Below are 20,036 nucleotides of genomic sequence, written 5' to 3'. Positions count from 1 at the left end.
GTTTGGGTTGGAAAGGACCTTAAGATTATCCAGTTCCAACCCCCTGCCATGGGCAAGGACGCTTCACCTTAGACCACGTCACCCAAGGCTCTGTCCAACCTGGCCTTGAACACTGCCAGCGATGGAGCATTCACCACTTCTTTGGTAATGTTAATGAACTCTTCTAGTTATAACTAACAGTTATCCCCTTTCTTTAGTTTGAATTTCCAAAGTAGAATTCTGAAAGTTTAGATAAATGTAGATGATCATAGCTGCATTCAAAGGTGCTGGGGGCATCTTTTGTGGTTGTTTAAAACCTCTGGATATAAAAGACCAAGTTGTCAAGACAACTTCTAAAAAGTAGTGTAATCTATACAGAAATATTAATATGTTCAGTTGTCCATGTGAGAAGTTGCTTTGTGTGCACATACAGCTTGTGTGTGCTGTGAGAATAGCCACCTCTGGCATTTCAGCATCCTCTCCCAGCAGTTGCAGGCAGCAATTTGTTTCGTGGGGTTCAAGGGTAAGATCAGAAACTGTGTCTATCTAAAATTAAAGAGGAAGTTTTCTACAACAATAAATAGTAAGATTTTTAATCAGTGTTATTCCTTCATGAATACTTTTAAGATTTTGTTCCTGATGGTTTGGGGTTTTTCTCTTCATTTTAGAGTTCTGTGTAGGTGAAGGGACACTAACAAGAAAAGAGCCTTATTTTTTTAGGTACGTAGAGGTGAAACTTGATCCCAATTAAAACAAGAGCAATCAAAATAAAGCCCACCAACAATAAACAACAAAGAAGAAACCCACAAGTGAATATCCCTTTAATATGTGATGGCTTCATAAAGGTCAGATACCTGTCAGGGATGACATATAACTCAAATCTCATCCCTTAGGAGGAGCAGACCCTTCAGAGATAATGAAGTCTTCCTACTGTATGATCACACACAGAGTTGTGCATGGAGAGGGATAGCAGAACTGATACTGAGACACTGAAGCTGTTTGGAAGCAATGTCCCAGACATTGGCTTGAGCCCTCTGGTCTGCAAGTCCATATGGAGTAAGCTTTGCAAAGTTGGATGCCAGAGAGGGACTCTTCACTGGGGACTGTAGCAATAGGACAAGGGGTTTAAACTTAAACAGGGGAAGTTCAGATTAGATATAAGGAAGAAGTTCTTTACTGTGAGGGTGCTGAGGCACTGGAACAGGTTGCCCAAAGAAGTGGTGAATGCTCCATCCCTGGCAGTGTTCAAGGCCAGGTTGGACAGAGCCTTGGGTGACATGGTCTAGTGTGAGGCGTCCCTGCCCATGGCAGGGGGTTGGAACTAGATGATCTTAAGGTCCTTTCCAACCCAAACTATTATATGATTCTAAGTTCTGTTTACTTAGAAGTAATGCTTATTGTGCTTCCTGAGTAAAATACATGCAAGGTGGTTTTTTTCGTTGTCAGCACAGTAGAGGGTAAGTGGGGAAATACTGTATGTGAACTTCTGGATTTTCCTGACAACCTTGAAATGTGTCTGGACAAATACATATCACATACATTTGGCTTGACTAAGATGCAACAAATGGGAAATAGACTTTTTTTATTTCATTTCTTCCAGGAAAGTTGAAGTCCATAATACTTGTTTATATTCTATCTCCGTGTTTTCAATTAAACTTAAGTGAATCTGAAGTAGGTAGATTTCTTCTAAATCCACACAGCTGAGGAAACCTGGGCTTGCTCTTTCTCTGAATTTTCACTGAGCAGGGCTTTTATCTCCCTCTAATCCCACCATTTCTGTCAGGACATAATCTCTTTCTCAAATTTACATTTTAATTAGAAGGCCAGCTGAACTAGCTAAAATCAATAATGTCAGCATTCAGCAGCCTAACTTCAGCTGAAACCCCAGCCTCTCTCTTTCCTTCTATCGATTGATCTTGGAAACACAGTCTAACTTTATTGCTTCAGGCAAATAGGTGCCATTTGGTCAATTTAAACAAAAAAAAGGAGATTTGAACATTTTTATGATTCTTTCTAAAAGCTGCTATTGGAACAGTTTGAATCCAGGTACTGTACTTGTGTTAAATAAAGCACACAGAAGAGCAGAATTGTTGAGAAGAATTTTACTTTTACAACTGCACTTAATCCCAGCTGTGTCTTAAAACAAAAATCCCAGCCTGACATTGGATACCATTCAGCTGGGGCAATCTGCACAGTGACTCTTGTCTTAGTTCTGTTAGTGAAGACTAATTTTCTAAACAAATATTACTTAGATCCACAGTGGAGGTGGTGTTACTGATGTTGTAATGTATTTACCTTTAGCCATTTTTCTGTTAATGGCTTAAAATAAGAAATCAATGGGAAAATATTTTGTTCTTGTAACTCTTAAGAATTCCTGTATTGATCTTCAGGATGTGATTTTATCTAGCTAAATGTCACATTGTCCATTTATCTCTCTTGCCTTTTCTCTGTGTTGCTGACTGCTTGTCTCTGCTGTTCTCCTCCTCTCCCCCAGCCAAACAAAATCAGTGTAGTGAACAAGCAGTTCTGTAAGCATCATGGGGAAAAAATGGGAAAAAACCTAGGTTTTTGCTGAGAACTTGGAATGCACATGCACATATTCTCTCTGAAGAGGGAAAAAAAGGTGTGGTGAGAGACACATACCTGGTATCTTCTGACTTCAAGACAGTTTGTGAAGAGTACACATGCAAATGCTCTCAAAACTGTTGCTTTAAACAATGCTATTCAGAAAGGTATTCTTGTCCTTATTAAATAAAGAGGTGAAAGGCAATTTAAAATGCTAAATAAAGTCTAAGCAATTCTACATTACAGATAGTCTATCACATATTTTTCTCAGCTAACATTGTTCATACCAAAGGGCCTGTTCAGACTGTTTCTGTCATAAAATGAAGTTTACTTTTCCGAGTCCTGATGATTCTAAAGTGTGGCTATAACAATCTTTTGGATTAATTCTGTTTCACTTTTTTGAGACCCTTTTCCAAGCATTAGAAATTAGGCACGGATTAGTTGTGTGAATTATTTTCTTTAACGGTGTTCTTTAAAACCTTGTTGACTTTGGGAAGAAGTTAGATAACAAGGGTAATGTGGCATGTTCAGCACTTTCATTAAAATATGTGATGTGGGCATGCCTGTGTAAGGTAGTAGTAGCATCAGGCATGTGCAGCAGCAACATCGCCAGCCAGCAGCAAGATAGCCCATGTGTTTGTACAGCTTGTAGGTTCTAACCTACACTCTGTGGACATAAAAGTTAGAAAGGGATGATCCTTCTTTGCATCACAGTCCATGCATGGAAGTGTCTCCAAAAACTGCGTAGATGAGGCCTCCAGTGATGTGGTTTAGTGGTGGGCTTGGCAGTCCTGGGGTAATGCTTGGACTTGATGATCTTAAAGCTCTTTTCCAATCTAGTTGATTCTATGGTTGCATGCTAACTTCAGTGCACAGGAAGCGTTGGACAGCTCAAGCAGCAGTGTCTTTCAAGATGCACTGGTTTGGTTTTGGGGTGTTTTCCAGAGAGCAGGACAGGGAGTCAGGGAAGAGCTGAGTTTGACGTTGCCTTCAGACCATGGTGAATGTCTCTTTGTCCAGTCTGCAGTGCTTGCTGCCTGCAAACGTTTGGACAGTTGGGTACTTGAAGTCTTCAGGGTACTTGAAGTCTTCAAGTAACTTGAAGAAGGGACAGCCAGGGGACTGGCAAGACCCGATCTGAGATGTATGTTCACTCCTGTGGGGTATTCACATGATACTCAAGTAACCTTTTCTTAGGAAAGGTGGAACACATCAAGCTGCCAGAGCTGGGTAGGGTCTCCCTGTTGATGTGGGAAAATATTGTCACACACAAGTTGCATCTCTGATAAACTTGCCTTAACCATCGTGATAAAATGGTCTGCATTTGTGTGTCATGCACTAGATAAGCAGAAGGAATATATTAATATGTCATGGGAGAGTGATGAGAAGACAGAGAAGTCTCTATGAATGCTTACTAACTGCTGATGGCTGGTGCTCTCTCATCCTCTCTCCTTCTTCACATCTTATTTCCTTTCCCTTCTTGTTTTGAAAGGGGCCGGTAAGCCACTTGCTAGAGTTGTTACTGGCCTCTGCCCTGAGTTGCCTTCTCCTTAAAACACTTTCCTTTGTTGTTACCAGTATATGCCCTACTAGAGAGAGATAGAGGATCTCGGATGGTCTTAGAAGAGTCCTCATCCTTGAGAGTAGTCTGGGTGGCCTGTTTTCTATGGAATCTGTTGTATTCAGAAGATCTAGGAATGACTTAAGTGACCAGTCAGTGTGTGCAGCAAAATTTAAAGGCTACAATGCACACAAAGCCAGGTCCAACTGGCTGGCTGCTTTTGCTTCTCCTCCCCTTCTGGAGAGGCTCTAGCTCTCTGGATTTTGAATTGGGATTGTCAGCTCTCTCTGGAGAGATGATGTGCAGGAACTAGGTTAAGCGGGGGGTTGACAGGGCATCCATACCAGTGCCCTGAGCCTGGAGCCTTCTAAAAAAAGGAGGAGATGTCATTCCCTGCACAAGGACTCAGCTCCTCATCCTAGGTACTTGGAAAATGTAGACCCATATGTACCTAGGAGATGATCTAGAAGGTTGCCACCTCAGCAACCTTCTTGACCTGTAACAAGTCAGTCAATACCATCTGTGTGGTTGCACCCCATAGGTTCCAGGGAATGAGCAGTGTAAATGAATCAAGGTCAGGATGAGTTACTGAAAGACCTTACAAGGTGGAAGGAGTGGTCAGGGCAAGTAGCTCTAACTTTGTGAAAAATAAGTTTTTCTCTGAAATGAAAATTTTTGTGTATCAAAGCTACTTGACACTACAGGTCCTGCAATTTCTCACTCACAGGGAAACCACCTTTTCTACATCTTGTGATACATGTAATGACAGGCAAGCAAGTGAGCAAAGCAAGAATATTTCTGGATATAGCTTCAGGGCTGGCTAGAAGTGGGCAAGAGACTAGAAGTCCCAACTAAATAATGGCTAAAACGTGTTAGGAAAACTGTGGTTGCTTTCATAAGGAGGTTGGGATAATTTGCTGAAGTTTAGTTTTGTGAAACCATGACTTTGTGTTAATTTAGGTTTGGGTTTTTTTGGGGGATGGTGTCTTGCATTTCAGTCAGTTCTTTATAAAAAGTCTTTCTAAGGGGGCAGATGCAGTCTATTACATTAGTGTGAGGGATCCCATCGTTCTATTTTTAGCTGTCATTGGCTGAACAGTTCTTGTTACTACTGCCAGCTAATAAAGTTGCTTCTCTAGCTCAGTGGGTAGAGGCATGTGCTGTCTAACTGCTCAGCCTGTCTAATTGCATCATTACAGTCCATGCTGACTGTCTAATCCAGCCATATAAAGTGATTAAAGTTGCCCCACCACTGAACTGCTGGTGCTGAACAGCAGTGCCTGGCACTGCCTCGCAGTGGGTTTGTTCCTCAGGTGTAGCTCAGGCATTTACTGTCTCTTGGGTGTATTCTGTGGATATATTTGTGGCTTCTGCCAGCACTTAGACCCTTTATCTTAGCAAGTTGTGTGGTTTAGGATCTGTGAAAGAAGAATGTTCTCTAGATAATTGTGCAGACAGATACAAATGATTTGCAGACGTATTTAGAAATCAAAACTCAACTATTCTCAATGGTGCTGCCCCTGAAGAAATTAGGAAGAAACAAAACACAGCTATTTTATTTTCTCAGCTCAGAAGGGTCAATATGGTAGCTGAGAATGATCAAGTAACAGGGATGTGCCTCACACAGTTTTTCCCTGGGTATACTTCCCCACCAGCTATGCTTGGTGACGATGGCTCCTGGTCTCAGCAGTCATGTGTTGCAGTGAATCCCCCAGCCTGAAGTGGTTTCCCTGTGCCAGGCTGTAAGATTTTAGCAGGACTTGCTGCAGAGACACCACGAAGAACTGATCTTAGCACACAGGAGGATATTGATGCATGCCTTCCCTCTTGCTTTTTGCTACTCTTAGATGTCTCTTGGGACTCTAGGTGTTAAACAGTAGTGCCAAGAGTTCCTGTCTTCTGTTTTACCTTGATATAACCTGGAGTACAGAAATGACGTACCAGGAAGCAACACTATAAACTTAAAAGCAGTATTGCAGTTAAGGCAAACATGTACTGTTAAAATCCTTCCAAGGTGAAGTAACATCATTCTTTGTTGCCACACTATGTCATACAAATTTAAAAGTTGGTTTGCTGCAGTTAGATACTCAGTGTGTTTCTGTTCCAGAATAACAAAAAATGCACAGGCAGAAATATGTCTCGGTCTGTGAGTGGGATTGATGTCTAATGCAAACTGAAAGCAGTAAACATGTAGTCAGCATCCTGAGCTGTTTGGCCTCACTGTGAAGAGTTGAGGGTGGGAGAAGTGAATCACCTCTAAACATCAAGTTCTTTTGCAGGGCTAGAACCCCAATCACCTCCAAAAGCACTGGTGGAGAAGACATCAAAAAGACCAGCTCCACTGAGCTCCTGCAGCCAGCTGAAGCAGAATGAAGATGAACTGGATCCAACTTGTGCAGCTGCCACACTGAAACTTATCAGAGACAAACTACCAAAGTTACCACCTCCACATGCCAGGTTATCTTTGTTTTAATTCTTGTAGAAACCTCTTGCTCTTACTTGTATTAATCACTCACAAAAGCACACAGGAAAGCACTCATGAACTAGGCAAGCTGTTAAAGATATCTTGGTTTTATTTTGGTTACAATTTTTTACTTAAATGTACATTCACTGCTTAGTATTTGGGATGTTGTTAGTGACTGCACCAGGATCTTAAGGAATCTTTTACTACTCACTTGATTTAGGTTTTATTTGGTACAAATGGCATCTATGAAAATAGGAAGTGTTCTCTCCAAAATAAACAAAAAACACCCCTTTATTGAGGTAATTTTTGGTTTGCAATTAAACTGAACATATCCTAATACTACATTAGAAAGTATTTTCAACCATCTGTTGGTTCCTAGTGACTTACGCTGTCAGTGCTGCCTGGAAATGTATTACACTGATTCCAAAGATGTATTTGTTGTCAATCCTGTTCAAAGCTTGGTGAAACTCCAGCCTTGTCTAGCATTTATCTGTGATTTGAGAGTAAGAGTGGAGTAATCTACTTAGTGATGTGTTCCTGAAAAGATACTTCTGCATTGGCCAGGAAAGCCCCCAAAACCTGGCAAGCTGGAATGTAATCAAGTAAAGGGGTTTGATTCATTAGAACTCCAGAGTTTGGAGTATTCAGGTGTACATTATGATCTTTAAAAATGTAATGTTTCAGTAAGGTGAACCAGACCATTTGAAGCTCTGTCAGTGACTACCCGAGGTCTCCACAGTAGTGCTGTTTTTTGAGGACTAATGAATTCTGTAGTGGTGTTGTACAGTAAGTAGTATAAATCTGCAAGATGGAATTTTGTCAACGAAAGAAAAGACTTCGCAATCAGTGTGACTCCCAAACTCCTGACATGCAAACGTGGGAATGAGTTCACAGAAGCAAAATCTTTCTAAAACGTGGTTTGCAATACCACATCTGTAGCATTTGTTAAGTGTACAGCATGCATGACCCATTACTGCCTCTGTTAGATCTCTAGGCTTTTACACACATAGTATAATATCCATTAGCTGGCACTAGCTGAATGTGCAGTTAAGCTTCATGGTGCAGTGTGCTGTATGTAGAGTGTGTGGAGCTGTAGTTTGTATCCTTTTTTTTTCTTAAGAAAAAGAAAAAACAACAAAAGATAACCCTGTAAAAGTAGTTGTAGTCCTAGATCTAAGGTAATATCAGCGCTGGCGTGAAAACAGAAAAAGTTGCTGTGATCATTGCTGTTCTGTATTGACTTTTCATCAATTTTCTCCAGTGACTCTACAACTACTGAGCCAGCAGGCTTGGAAGAGCCTGACAGTAAGAGAAGAAAACTAGAAGAAGAAAGAGCTAAAGCTCCCCTCATGCCTTTTGGATTAGATCTTCACTACTGGGGACAGGATCAGCCAAGTGCTGGGAAGATTCTCAAGTAATGCTCTTTTTCTTTTAAGACAAATTAAACAAATATGTAGGTTTACTTGTACTCAGAGGTCATGCAGTGGGGTGACTCCCATTTCTTTTGATAATTACTTTTCTCCTTTCACTCATGTTGTAGGATCCATAAACAAAGTCAGAAATTCTACCTTTAAATGATATTTGTTTTGAGAAGATGTTATACTAATTAAATATCCTTTGATGCTTCAAAGCACTTTTTCCCCCCCACACTCTTTTCATGTTGGTCTATTATCTTGAGCATGGCATCACTCCAGTTTAAATTGGTACCTAATTATGCAAAGTGCTATTCAAGTGCAAGATAGACATTGCCTCTGATGGAGACTTTACAGTCTAAATAAATAGCAGGCAAGGTAGGAGAAAGGCTGGGAGGTGTCAGGGGTATTTTTCCTGCCTTTAGAGTGGTAACTGAGGAAATTGGTATGCTTGTTCAGTCACACAAGAAATAGGTGGCAGTTACAGGATGTGAATTTGGATCTCTCACTTTCCATTCTTGTCTGGGAAGGTTTTGTGTTTCTTGGACTTGAAGCATTGCTGACTTAGGGAAGCTTTAGCAATGCCAGGGAAACGAGATGGTAGGTATACATAGAACCTGTTTCTAGTGGGCAGGTTTTTAAGTCCCTTTTTAGCACTAGTATTTTTATATGAAAGTTGGGATACAAAGTCCTCCCTCTATGTATAAGTTTCATTTAACTTCACCAGAACTTTGGTTGTAGTGTGTACCATACCTGGCTTGAAAAAGGCAAAAATCATTGACAGGCTGGGTTGGAAATCAAACTCTCATGTTCTCAGCAGTATTACTTTAACTTAGTTTGTTTTCTTACCAAAAAAACCCCAACCCATAATCACAGTGTTTGCAGAAAGGAACAAGAGGAAAGCTTTGCCCCTGTACCTGATTGCATAAAATGCAGCATTACTGAAAGCCAGCAAAATTTGATACGTAATAGTGTTTTGACACAGTCACTCCAAGCTTTGGGTTCTGGCTCATGAGGTGTAAGCTCTTCAAAGCCTATAAAATGGTTAAGATTTTCAGCAGGGCTCTAGGAAGCATTTGTCTATGATAATGCCAAAAAGGTAGTAAGGCTTTATTTTACATTGCAAATGAGTTATTCAAGTCATAAGTGAAATCAGAAGCATATTTCACTGCCTGCCTGCCTTGTGCTGTACTGTTTTATTTTTATACTTTCCAATAAAATAGAGGGCACACTTCTGACCCTTATAGTCTATAACTACAGATATGCCAATCTAACTAAAGATAATTTAAGTAACTCTGCACACACAATACCATTGACCCCTGGGTATAAAATATATTTATTGGGAAATTAAGGAAGTCATTGGCCAAATCCTTTAAGTTTTCTGTATGCACACATACCATCTCTAGAAGATGCCTAGGGGAAAGAAAGCAAACCTAAAAACCAGACGACACGTATAGAATGTGTATGGAATTTGAATTTTTAAAATCTGAAGTGGAAGAGTCTTTCTCCTTCGCCTATTTAACAGTACATTTACTTAATTACAACATTGACAATAAATTTAGACGTTAATAAAATGCAGCTACCAGGAAGATGATTTTCTAAAGCTTTGTTTAGCTGCTAAATGGTGAACTACCACCTTCCCTAGAAGGTGACAGTAACTGTGGGCTTTACAAAGAGTTTGTGACGAACCATTTTTCCCTACTGCTGCCTTCACTCCCTCACACAACTCATTAAACTAGTTTAAGAACTCATTTTAACAGTTTATAAAGCTATAGTAGGGCTTTATTTGGAGGGAAGAGAGTGTATAGTGCACAGCATTGTACTGTGTGGAAACTATGCCAGCTTAACTGACTGTATCAGATAGTGTGGACCATCCAATCTCGTCTACCCTCCTCCTTAAATTAAATAAGCTTACTGTTAGGATCATAGTAAATTAGCTGGTGCAGCACTTCTTATGACTGTGATTAGGATGTTTGTGTTAGCTTATTTAGCCCTTCCTCCCGAATGCATCATACAGCTTTTAGAATTCATTTGTCCAAATTTTTGATATAACCTTCCCATCATCTTAGGAATGAAGGTGACATAAATTTGTTGAAAGACTGCAGCATTTCTCCAGGACCTGAACTTAGTTTTAGATTTCAGTAAACCATGACTTGTCTTTTATTTCTCCTAATGTATAGCTGTGTAATTTCCATTAAAACTTCTGTTATTTGTCTAGATCAGGAACGCTCTTTCTATGAGTGTGAGTGGGGTGTTGATCTTCTAGTTTGATTATTTGTTTTCCTTCTTACCCCTCTTACAAAAAGGTTTTACTTGTCACATGCATTGTTTTTTCAAACAAAGATCTCATGTTCTGCCTTTTTAAAATGTTGTTTAAATTACAACAGCAGTAAATCAAAAACCTTTGGGAATCAGCTCTGGTTTGTTCTTTTCTCACCTGTTTGTAAGCCATGCTGGGAGAAAATAAGTTATATGCTTGTAGTAAACAATAATATTTATTAATACCTGTGTAGGAATCAGGCTATTTTAAGTCCAGTTCCCAAATACTGATCAGTGACAGAGAGAGCAAAATATAATCTTAATTTTCTTGAGATTCATTGGATGCAGATTTGTGGGGGATATTAAAGAGATCTGTTTTCTTAATTGGGAAGGTTGGCATGTACAACTGTTAAATAATGCTTCATTCTCATGTAACTGTAATGTGATAATTTAGATGGGGAGGGGAGTTCAGAGCACCAAAGGACACCAGAATTTTACACAGGGATTCTGTAAGGCTACCTTGCACATAGAAATCCTGCGTGGTGTCTTTAGCAGTGCTTTCCCCTCCTTGTGTCTGTAAGGTTAGTAACACAGAGCCAGCAGGCAGTCTGGTTTCCAGAATTGTATTCAAACTAAGCAAATAAGAAATCTGTTTTATTCTTGTATTTACTGTCTGTTGTAAAATCTTGCCACATCATTTCTGAAGCTAAAATATTGCACCATTCAAATGTTTGACTAAAGCCATATTGGTGTATTATGAAGATTTTGTTTAGGCTATAGTTTGCAGAATTGTGTGATTGAAAACTTTTTATTTAAACAAAAAATTGTGGAAACACATTATTATGTTTAATATTGAATTAGCCTCCACTCTTAACTCTTTTGCCTTTATCCCCTAATTTACCAAAAGGAAGTTATTTGTACTTTATGGCAGGTTAGAATTCTTCTGGCACTAACAAGATCTATTCCAGGAAGAAATTATTGGATGACATGAATCTCTTCAACAAAGATATTACTTGTTGGAACATTGTTCTGAAGATTGGGCAAATCCTACAATGGCTTCAAAATTGCTTAATCCCTCTTTTAACCTACTTCTAATCTCTTTACATAGTTTTAAATGGTCAACTATTGCAGTAAAGCCAGCAGCTGTATATGTTGTGGGTTGCAAAGGTCAAATAATTTCCTCTACCTTTTTTTTTTCTCCTTGTCATCTGCTGAAAACTTGCTTAGATAAAATTCATCAAAACTCTTCAGGCCCACTAAAGTAATTCTTTAAGTATTAGCTTATGTGCTTCGTGGGATTGAGATTGTTGTGATTAGTGAAGCCAGTGCTTATGTGTGTATGGCTCTGCAGTCTACAGAAGGCAAAGTCTCAGAAGTAGGACTGGCATCCAAGGATATTAATGAGTGAGAGGAATTGGATACGAATAGAGGAAATCCTCTCATATAAGTCTGAGATGGATTGGGTGGAAAAGCTATGTGGAAGAAAATGATTGTAAAGGGTCCTTTATGAATTTTGAGTCCTTATTAAGATGTGTCATTTAAGTACATCCACATGCAGGCTGGAATTTTCTTTTTTTTTCTTAGTTTAGCTGTATTTTTTCCTCTTGAACTTTATTTTTCCTTAAATTTAGGATGGGATTGTTGTTGTTTAACTTCAGATGTCTCAAAGTTAGATAACTGAGCTTAAGCTGGTCACCCTAATTTCTTTTCATAATTAGCAGAAAGAAACATTTACCAGCAGGACAGTCATTGTATCCTAAGACTGGCATCTAAAATGAGTCGGGTAATCACTCTCTGGGGTTGCCTGGTTTTCATTATTGGCAGTCTAGGGTGAATAAAATGAAGTTATATGAATACTGTTGAGAAGATTTGAAAATACTCCATCACTCAAGGGTTCTTGCTCCCCTTCTCTCCCACTCCCGCGTCCACTGACATGGTACCAATCTTCTTTTCTATTTGCCTATATCTGTCTGTAAATATCTCTAATTTTAAAATAGGTTTTCAGTGAATTAGCTTAATTTCCTAGAGGAACACCTCTTAAGTTTCTCAGAGTTATGGACACTGTACAAGAGAACCTGGAATAATGAATATCTGTAAGGTTCAGCTGATTGATTGTTCTCTTCCTTGGTCGCAGTATATTGCAACACTGATTTCAGCTCCTGCTTCTCTACTGCTGCAGGACTACAGTTACCAGGACAAGTTAAGATCAAACTATTTCCTCCCTAATCTATCTTCTGTGTTTAATCACAGAAGTATTTTGTTATGAAGAATATTAACTACAGAATTGCAAAGTTATTCACTGAAGCTGGGTATCAGACAACTGGCGCTGAATGTCAGATCATGAACCAGAGCTAAGCCTCATAATAGGTTGGTAGGTTAAACAAGAAACCAATACTAGGCAGGCTTTGATGATACTTGAAAAACATCTTCATAAAATAGGAGTCACAAGAAAGAATGGTAGATTCCTAGGTTTTTCTAACTCACTAGTAAAGCTTCCTTTCCTTTTGCGTGTAAGTTCACAACAGGATGATACTGTGACATCTTTATGTGCTTTCTTACAACTCTGTGAATCATTTTCATTCATTGTTTCCCCAGATTTGCTTCTGAGCATCGATTTTGGGCACCCAGCGAAGTAGAGGAAGAGGTGGAAAATAAAGAAATAAGTGAAATGCTAAAAACTAGATACATCACATTTGCTGGCAAGTTTGAACCAGTGAAACATAAATGCCGAGCACGGATGCCTGATGGAAAGCTGTGTGAAAGACAAGATCGGATTAAGGTGGGCACCAAGTTACGTAACTACTAGGATATGTGCTGTATGGAGAAGATCTTGTTAAAACAGAAATGTAGAATCATAGAACAGTTTGAGTTGGAAAGGACCTTAAGATCATCTAGTTCCAACCTCCCAGCCGTGGAGGGGACGCCTCACACTAGACCGTGTTGCCCAAGGCTCTGTCCAGCCTGGCCTTGAACACTGCCAGGGATGGAGCATGTCCATGAGCATCAGTTTCACATTGCAAATGTAGCTCGAGGCAGCAGAATAAGTTTGTATCTGGATAAATTTGCTGTTTATGTGTGTTTTATATGGGAAGAATCCTTTCGGTAAGGAAGCTGTGAACATTTAAGGAACTCTCAAATGTTTTTGGCATTTATATTTATATTATATTTATTACTGTGATATATGAGTACATATACCTGTCAGTAAAGCAGAGATAGTTGCTGAAAAGCTCTCCTCATTTAGAGACACATTTGATATTAACTGTATTTAGAAACTTGGATGTTTGAGGGGCAAATTAGGTTTTACGAAAGCTAAATCCTGTGCAACCTTAAATTATGAGCCGTATGAGCAGAAATACTTCACTTAAATACTTTGTTCTAATATCCCTGTTCTTCTTCTATTATCTGAGATCCAAGAATTTGAATGCACTAAAATACTTGAAATGGGATTGTTACAGGATGGGCATACAGCATAAGCAACAACATATGATGCAGCATTGGTGCCCTTGTTCCAGACTTGACAGGATGTGCTACCTGGCCTCTTGAAATTGCATATTCATGTCACAAAGAGCTTATTTCCTTGAGATTGTGACTATATTAAACACATGGTGTGTATGGGATCTTCATGCTTTCTAAGGGAGACTGGGAATCAAGTATAGGGTTTTGTTGCTTGATTCCAGTGTCTGGCTTTAAGCTATCTTGTATAACATGTAAACATATTCTTGTCATTCAGGAGTTGATTTTTTTTTTATCCCTTTCTTTCTGAAGTGCCCTTTTCACGGAAAGATAATTCCTCGGGATGAATCTGGGATTCCCATAAATGCTGAGGACAGAGCCAGAGAAGAAAAGATGCGATTTGAGAAGCAAGCAGCTCAGCCAGGTTTGTGTCTGCATAGCATCTTAAAAAAACCCCAAAACCAGAAAATATTAAGCCAGAGGTAGGAGATAAGCTTTAAATGGAAGCTTCATATTCTTATTGTCTACATGTTTGTGTATATATTGTATACAATGTTCACAATATCTACAATATATTTATATCTATACAATTATTGTATAGATTGTAACTACATTGTATCTGTGTATTGTATCTATATATTGGATACAGTGTAGAGATACATTGGACAACAGTCTCCCTATGTATAGGACATTTGTGGACAGCAAATGTGACAGGCTGTGGGAAGAGTCGATTCTTTGTGGGTAAAGGCAGAGGTACAGATCCACAGAACTGGATCATATTTCTGTTTTGCTCCTGACCATATTCTCTCATTTAAATTCCTGTTGATTCTAATTTGCAGATCATTTGCAGTGATTCTTGCTTATGTGATAAATGTGGATGCATATGTACACAGAATAAGGTTAACATTGCATTTGTTCTGTATTTCCAGTAGTTATAATGTTCCTAACACTTCTCAGACAGATGAATTATAGCCTTTATCTTAAGGAATATGTTTATTAAGGACAATTAAACGTATTTCCTGGGAAATGCTTGGCAGTAACTGTTCCCATGCTTCAGAAAACAATTCGTCTAATCTTGCTGGTCCCTAAAAGTTGTGATTTACGTAATGTAATACTGATATAATCAGGATCACTGTGTTACCATGAATGTTGGCAGAGTGGGGTTTTGTCACAATGTTTTTCCTATATCTATTCATATCATATTTTCTATTTCCTATATCTACTCACTTACTACTCAAGTTTTAGAAGCACTCTTAGCCTTGCTATGTTATGCATCTGTGCAGCGTCACTAGAAAATACTCTAAACTAGAGCAGCCCTCACCTTGGGCTTTATTGGCATTATAACTAGTCTGGGTGTTGTAATAGGCATGATGTTTGTGATGGGCCTGGGGAAGGGAGCAAGCAGACCTGTGCTATTTAATTGCTTACATGTTACTGTGCAATACTCTGAATTTTGTGTTCGAATAATGGGGATGCACAACAAAACTAATGTCCTTCTCCTTGCATCCTGGCTGCTGCTTTCAGGTGTGGAGGGAAGGCTTATCCTTCCTCAAGATTGGGCATTTTTAGCCAGCGTAAAGCTCTGGACTGCTAGGTAAGGAATGCAGGCAGTGAGAAAGACAGCAAACAGTGAATACACAGGCAGGAAGACTTCCAAGGAGAATAAGAGACTTTTTTATGATAGTACAACTAAACCTCATTAGTGATGGACAGAAGGTAGATTTTCATAGAGTGCCAGGAGGATTGCAACCAGGAAACTACTGGAAGTTGATGGACTGCAAAGGAAGATGGGAGGGAGGGATCTATCCAGCGAAGACATAGTGTGTAATTGGAGGGGACAGATTTGTTTTCAATGCTTTTATTTAATCTGTCTTCCTCCAGAAGACCTCAGTTTTCTCTGTTTTAAGTTATTTATTCTAGGTGAGTGTTCTGCATTCTAATTAAACTTACCCATAGGCTTTATCATTTTGATAACTTGTAGTATGCTTCCTTTAAAGAGTCAGTTCTCCCTTAAGCTCTCAGTATTTCATCACTTTCACAGTCATATACGTTATTAATGAGGCTACTAAACCTCACTAAAACACAAAACCCCTTCGGAGCATAACTAACAGTTGTTGATCTGTTTATCCAAAAAGGTCTATGTCAAATGAATGTGCTTTTAAACATACAGCTGACCCACCCAGTTTCCTTTAATACTGATCTGGCTGTCTTTGAGTGCCTGTGCTTGGCAGTTACCAGCACTGCCCAAATGCAGGGGGTACTGAACACCACTTAGTATTTGCATGCTTACAGGCAGTTTCCATCCTTGCCCATGTAGGGAGAAGTGCCCTAAACTGGCATCCAGGCAACAGTATGGGCACAGTTGGACTGTGAAACCAGGGCAGTGGTTTGGATGTTGTGCAAAAAGACTTCCCAACTTAATTATCATCATAGAATCATAGAATGGTTTGGGTTGAAGGGAGCTTAAAGCTTATCCGGTTCTAACCCCTGCCACGGGCAGGGACACCTTCCACTAGAGCAGGTTGTTCCAAGCCCCTGTGTCCAACCTGGCCTTGAACACTGCCAGGGATGGGGCAGCCACAGCTTCTCTGGGCAGCCTGTGCCAGCACCTCAGCACCTTCACAGGGAAGAATTTCTTCCTTATATCTAATCTAAATCTTGCCTCTCTCAATTTCAAGCCATTACCCCCTTGTCCTATCCCTACATGCCCTTGTCAAAAGTCCCTCTCCAGATTTCTTGTCACCCCTTTTAGGCACTGGAACCTGCTTAAAGGTCTCCCTGGAGTCTTCTCTTCTCCAGGCTGAACCAGCCCAGCTCTCTCAGCCTGTCTCCAGAGCAGAGCTGCTCCAGCCCTCACACCATCTTTGTGGCCTCCTCTGGACTCACTCCAACAGGTCCATGTCCTTCTCTCATGACAGCAGAGTAGGTGGGGGGGTTCACCTTCCTTTATGGGCTGGTCATGCTGCTGGTGATGTAGCCCAGGACATGGTTGGCTTTCTGGGCAGCAGGTGCCCACTGATGGCTCATGTTGAACTTCTCATTAACCAACATCCCCAAATCCTTCTCAGGACTGCTCTCAATCCAGACAAACCTAAACTATGTTTATGACAAACTAAAACTAGCAAATTAAGCTAGTAGGTGTTCTTGAGGGACTAGTTTCAAACTGGAAACTAATACTCCAGTATAAAAATCACTTGCACTGAAAAATATTGATTTTTTTTCTTTTTTCTGTGAAATTGCCATTGCTTGAGGCTAGACATAATATTTATTTTTATTACAGTGTCAGCTTGGTGTTGTTAGAGGCTTCTCACCTCTGGCCCACATGGATGTGTATGTTAGTCCCAAACCAGTGTTGACATTGCTGTGTTGCATTATTGAGTGCCATTGTTAAGCTGAGATGTCATACAAAGGTCCAGCCCGTCTGTCTGGGGGAGATACTGAACAAGCTGTGGTGCTTAGTTTATTGGACAAAACTTTGCAGGTTTCCAAAGCTATATATATATGTATATACACACCAGATATCACTAAATATTTTTATCCACTTCTTTTCCTTGCTTTCTTTTTTTCTGTGCCTCACTGTTTTTATATTGGTTTTATAGTATTTTCTTCAACCTTTGAAAATGGTCTTTTGTTTGTTTGGACTTGTGGTTTGGAGGGTTGGGTGTAGGTTGGTTTGCATTGGGGTATGTTTGGTTTGGGTTTTATTTACAAAGGAGTTGAAGCAAGTCTGAACAGTGCTGCTATGGGAGATATACAAGTGGGAACCCCTCTGTACTGCAAGTGCTTTGGTCTTACCATTGACAACATCATTTGCTAATGACAACAGTTTGAAAAATTCTGAGAAGACATTAAAAATGAGGTGAGGTTGAATTGCACCAAAATTCTTCCTACAAGTTTTCCTATTGGATAGTAGGTTTATTTTCATCCTCGAGTAATTGAAGTGGAAAACAATTACGTAAAATAATATATATAGTTCGTGTGATAATGCCGATGTTTTGACAACATTGCCATTGTTATTAAAGAGCATTTTTTAACTTAGTATGACATTTTAAACTCTGAGTAATGTCCACAAAATAGTGTTTTGGGCTCTTCAGTCCTGAAACAATGAATCAGGTGGGATAACGCTGACCTGCTAATCTGCAGTGTTCATCCTTTTCCAATAGTTCGCACACAGGAGCAAATTAAGTGCCTATTTTTTGTGTCAACCCTGAAGAGTATCTGGTTTTTCAGCCCTTAGTGACTTGTTAACAAACAGGTATCAGGCCAGGCTGGTGAAGGCAGGCTGCTGGCCAGTCAGATGTGAAATAGCATCTCTTTACTAACTACAGTATTGATTCCCGCCTACCCTTGCAAACTGTGTAATTTTCTTTTCCCTGCTGCTAAACTCAGTAACAATGTATGAAGAGCTTTAGGGGCCCATCAATGCTCAAAAAGGCTGCTCTTCCCTGGCATCCTATTGATTTTTCTCAAAGGCTTTTAAATTGCTCCTTCGTTTTACTCAAATGCTCATTTCATCTCTACTGGATGCCAGCATTTTTTCGTTGTGTTTAAACAATTGCTCCATTCAGGGGGTTCCTAAACTGTGACGCCTTCTTATTACTGGCAGATAAACTGTTTAGACAGTTTTCCTTAATCTTGGATTAATCGTTCCTGTATCTGGATTGTGCTGTTCTGTATTCCTTCAAAAAAAAAAAGTCTGTGAGGTCTTATGATCCATCAATTATAGGTGTTCCATTTTCTCCCTCTATACTCCTGCTCAGTTCCTTGCACAGCTTCATTTTCCTCTGGCTTTTTGGTGTGTTGGATTTTAATCGGTCCTTGCTTTCATGTATCATAGCAGGTTAGACCTAACCTTTCCTTGGAAAATTGCTCTGGTATTCCTAAACGTTGTGTTCTTAAGTGAGGACATAGCCTCTGACCTTCCTGAAATGTTGTTACCAATACTTATCACACTCAGTGAGTTACACACAGTCACTTGGTGTGTAAGTGAAATTGTATAGTTGTTTAGGACTGTTTATTTTTCTATGCCTACATAGATGTTAAATAAGGGTAGGAGACATTGGTGTTACAATGTTTGCAGGCAAGAAAGGCTGACAGACATATGAGGACCTATATAACAAATAAGTGGCAATTACTGGTGGTTAAATCACAGAATTCTGACATTTATGCTGAGTTTGGACCATGTTATTCTTTGAAGTGGTGTTTGCTACGTTTTTTTTCAACCCATGTACTCAAAGTCTTTATAATGCAATGCCATTTTCCTAACTTGCCTCTTGAAGATATCCATCCTCTGGCCACATTTTTACTTTCTACTGTGTACTATGTTACCTTATTCTGATATGCAAGACTCTGATCAGAGTCCTTTTGCAATGTTTGGTTGGATTCTGAATCATTAAGGTTTTGATAAAACTGTAAAACAGGTTTTCAATGAGATAAATTAACTCTTATTATTGTCAAGAGAATAAACTTGATTTAGATATCTTTTTCAGATGCAAAATTTGGCTCATGGCAATGGGGTTGTGTCATCTTATTCATGAATGCTATTTAGGTGTCAGATACCAGCTCATGTTTAGAAGCAAATATGATTGATGCAGAAGAGTTCCAATGACATCACCCTACTCTGCTCAAAAGTTGACATATTCCATTTTGTTTAGGTTTATTTTTAAGCTTACTCAGAATTTATTTCTGGAGATAAGGTGCTCAGCTACACCGTTGGCCTTTTGTTCAATTTCTAAATAGTAATCACTGTGTTTATGTCACCTTTTTAGATGGAATAGTTCCCTTGGAATTTTGCTGCTGTGCTACTGCAAAAACTTCTCTTAAGTCTTCCTACAGAACAGTTCTATCTGCAGCAGCTAATAATAGATACTAATCCCAGACTGACAGGGTTTCTTGATCAAGATCTGTCATTTTGGCTAACTGCTTTATCCACCCTTCCTTTGTGTATGCAACTTACAGCACAGTGACTCTGCCCTTGCCTTGACAAAACCTGTATCTTAGGAAAGTGGAAATTGTGCCTGGGTTTGGAGTTTCAAAGTGCATGCTTTTTCTTTTAAAACAGAGTGGCGAGATCCAGAATTCATGAGAGAAATTGAAGCAGCCACAGGAGTGGATCTTGGTTCCTCTAAAATTAATGGAAAAGAAGGGAAAAAGAAAGGGAAGAAGAAAAAATACCCAAATCTGACAGACCTGAAGCAGCAGGCTAACACTTCTCGTTCACGGCTTGAGAAGAAAGTCTTTGATAAGTAAGATGCTTAGTTCTCTAAAGCCTGTTAAATTGCTGGTTCCTTATGTTTCACTGGTACTTTCTGTTTCTGCATTAACGTGCAACTTACTAAACCAT

General features: G+C 39.5%; 1 protein-coding gene across 1 annotated transcript in view; it reads left to right on the top strand.

Annotated features, from left to right (window-relative positions):
* The window catches only part of UVSSA (UV-stimulated scaffold protein A), a gene marked incomplete at its 5' end in the record, with an annotated part of 49,739 nt that overhangs the window by 25,680 nt on the left and 4,023 nt on the right, over positions 1–20,036 (top strand). Inside the window, 5 exons of the mRNA XM_010010388.1 lie at positions 6,385–6,562; positions 7,831–7,983; positions 12,836–13,019; positions 14,006–14,117; positions 19,755–19,938. Of these exons, the coding sequence (XP_010008690.1) occupies positions 6,385–6,562; positions 7,831–7,983; positions 12,836–13,019; positions 14,006–14,117; positions 19,755–19,938 (811 nt within the window). The remainder of the gene's footprint in view (positions 1–6,384; positions 6,563–7,830; positions 7,984–12,835; positions 13,020–14,005; positions 14,118–19,754; positions 19,939–20,036) is intronic.

Source organism: Nestor notabilis, unplaced genomic scaffold (genome assembly GCF_000696875.1).
Source record: "Nestor notabilis isolate BGI_N333 unplaced genomic scaffold, ASM69687v1 scaffold12732, whole genome shotgun sequence".
Taxonomy (NCBI): domain Eukaryota; kingdom Metazoa; phylum Chordata; class Aves; order Psittaciformes; family Psittacidae; genus Nestor; species Nestor notabilis.
Note: the sequence above shows the minus strand (reverse complement) of the source record. Positions and strands in the feature narration are given on the sequence as shown.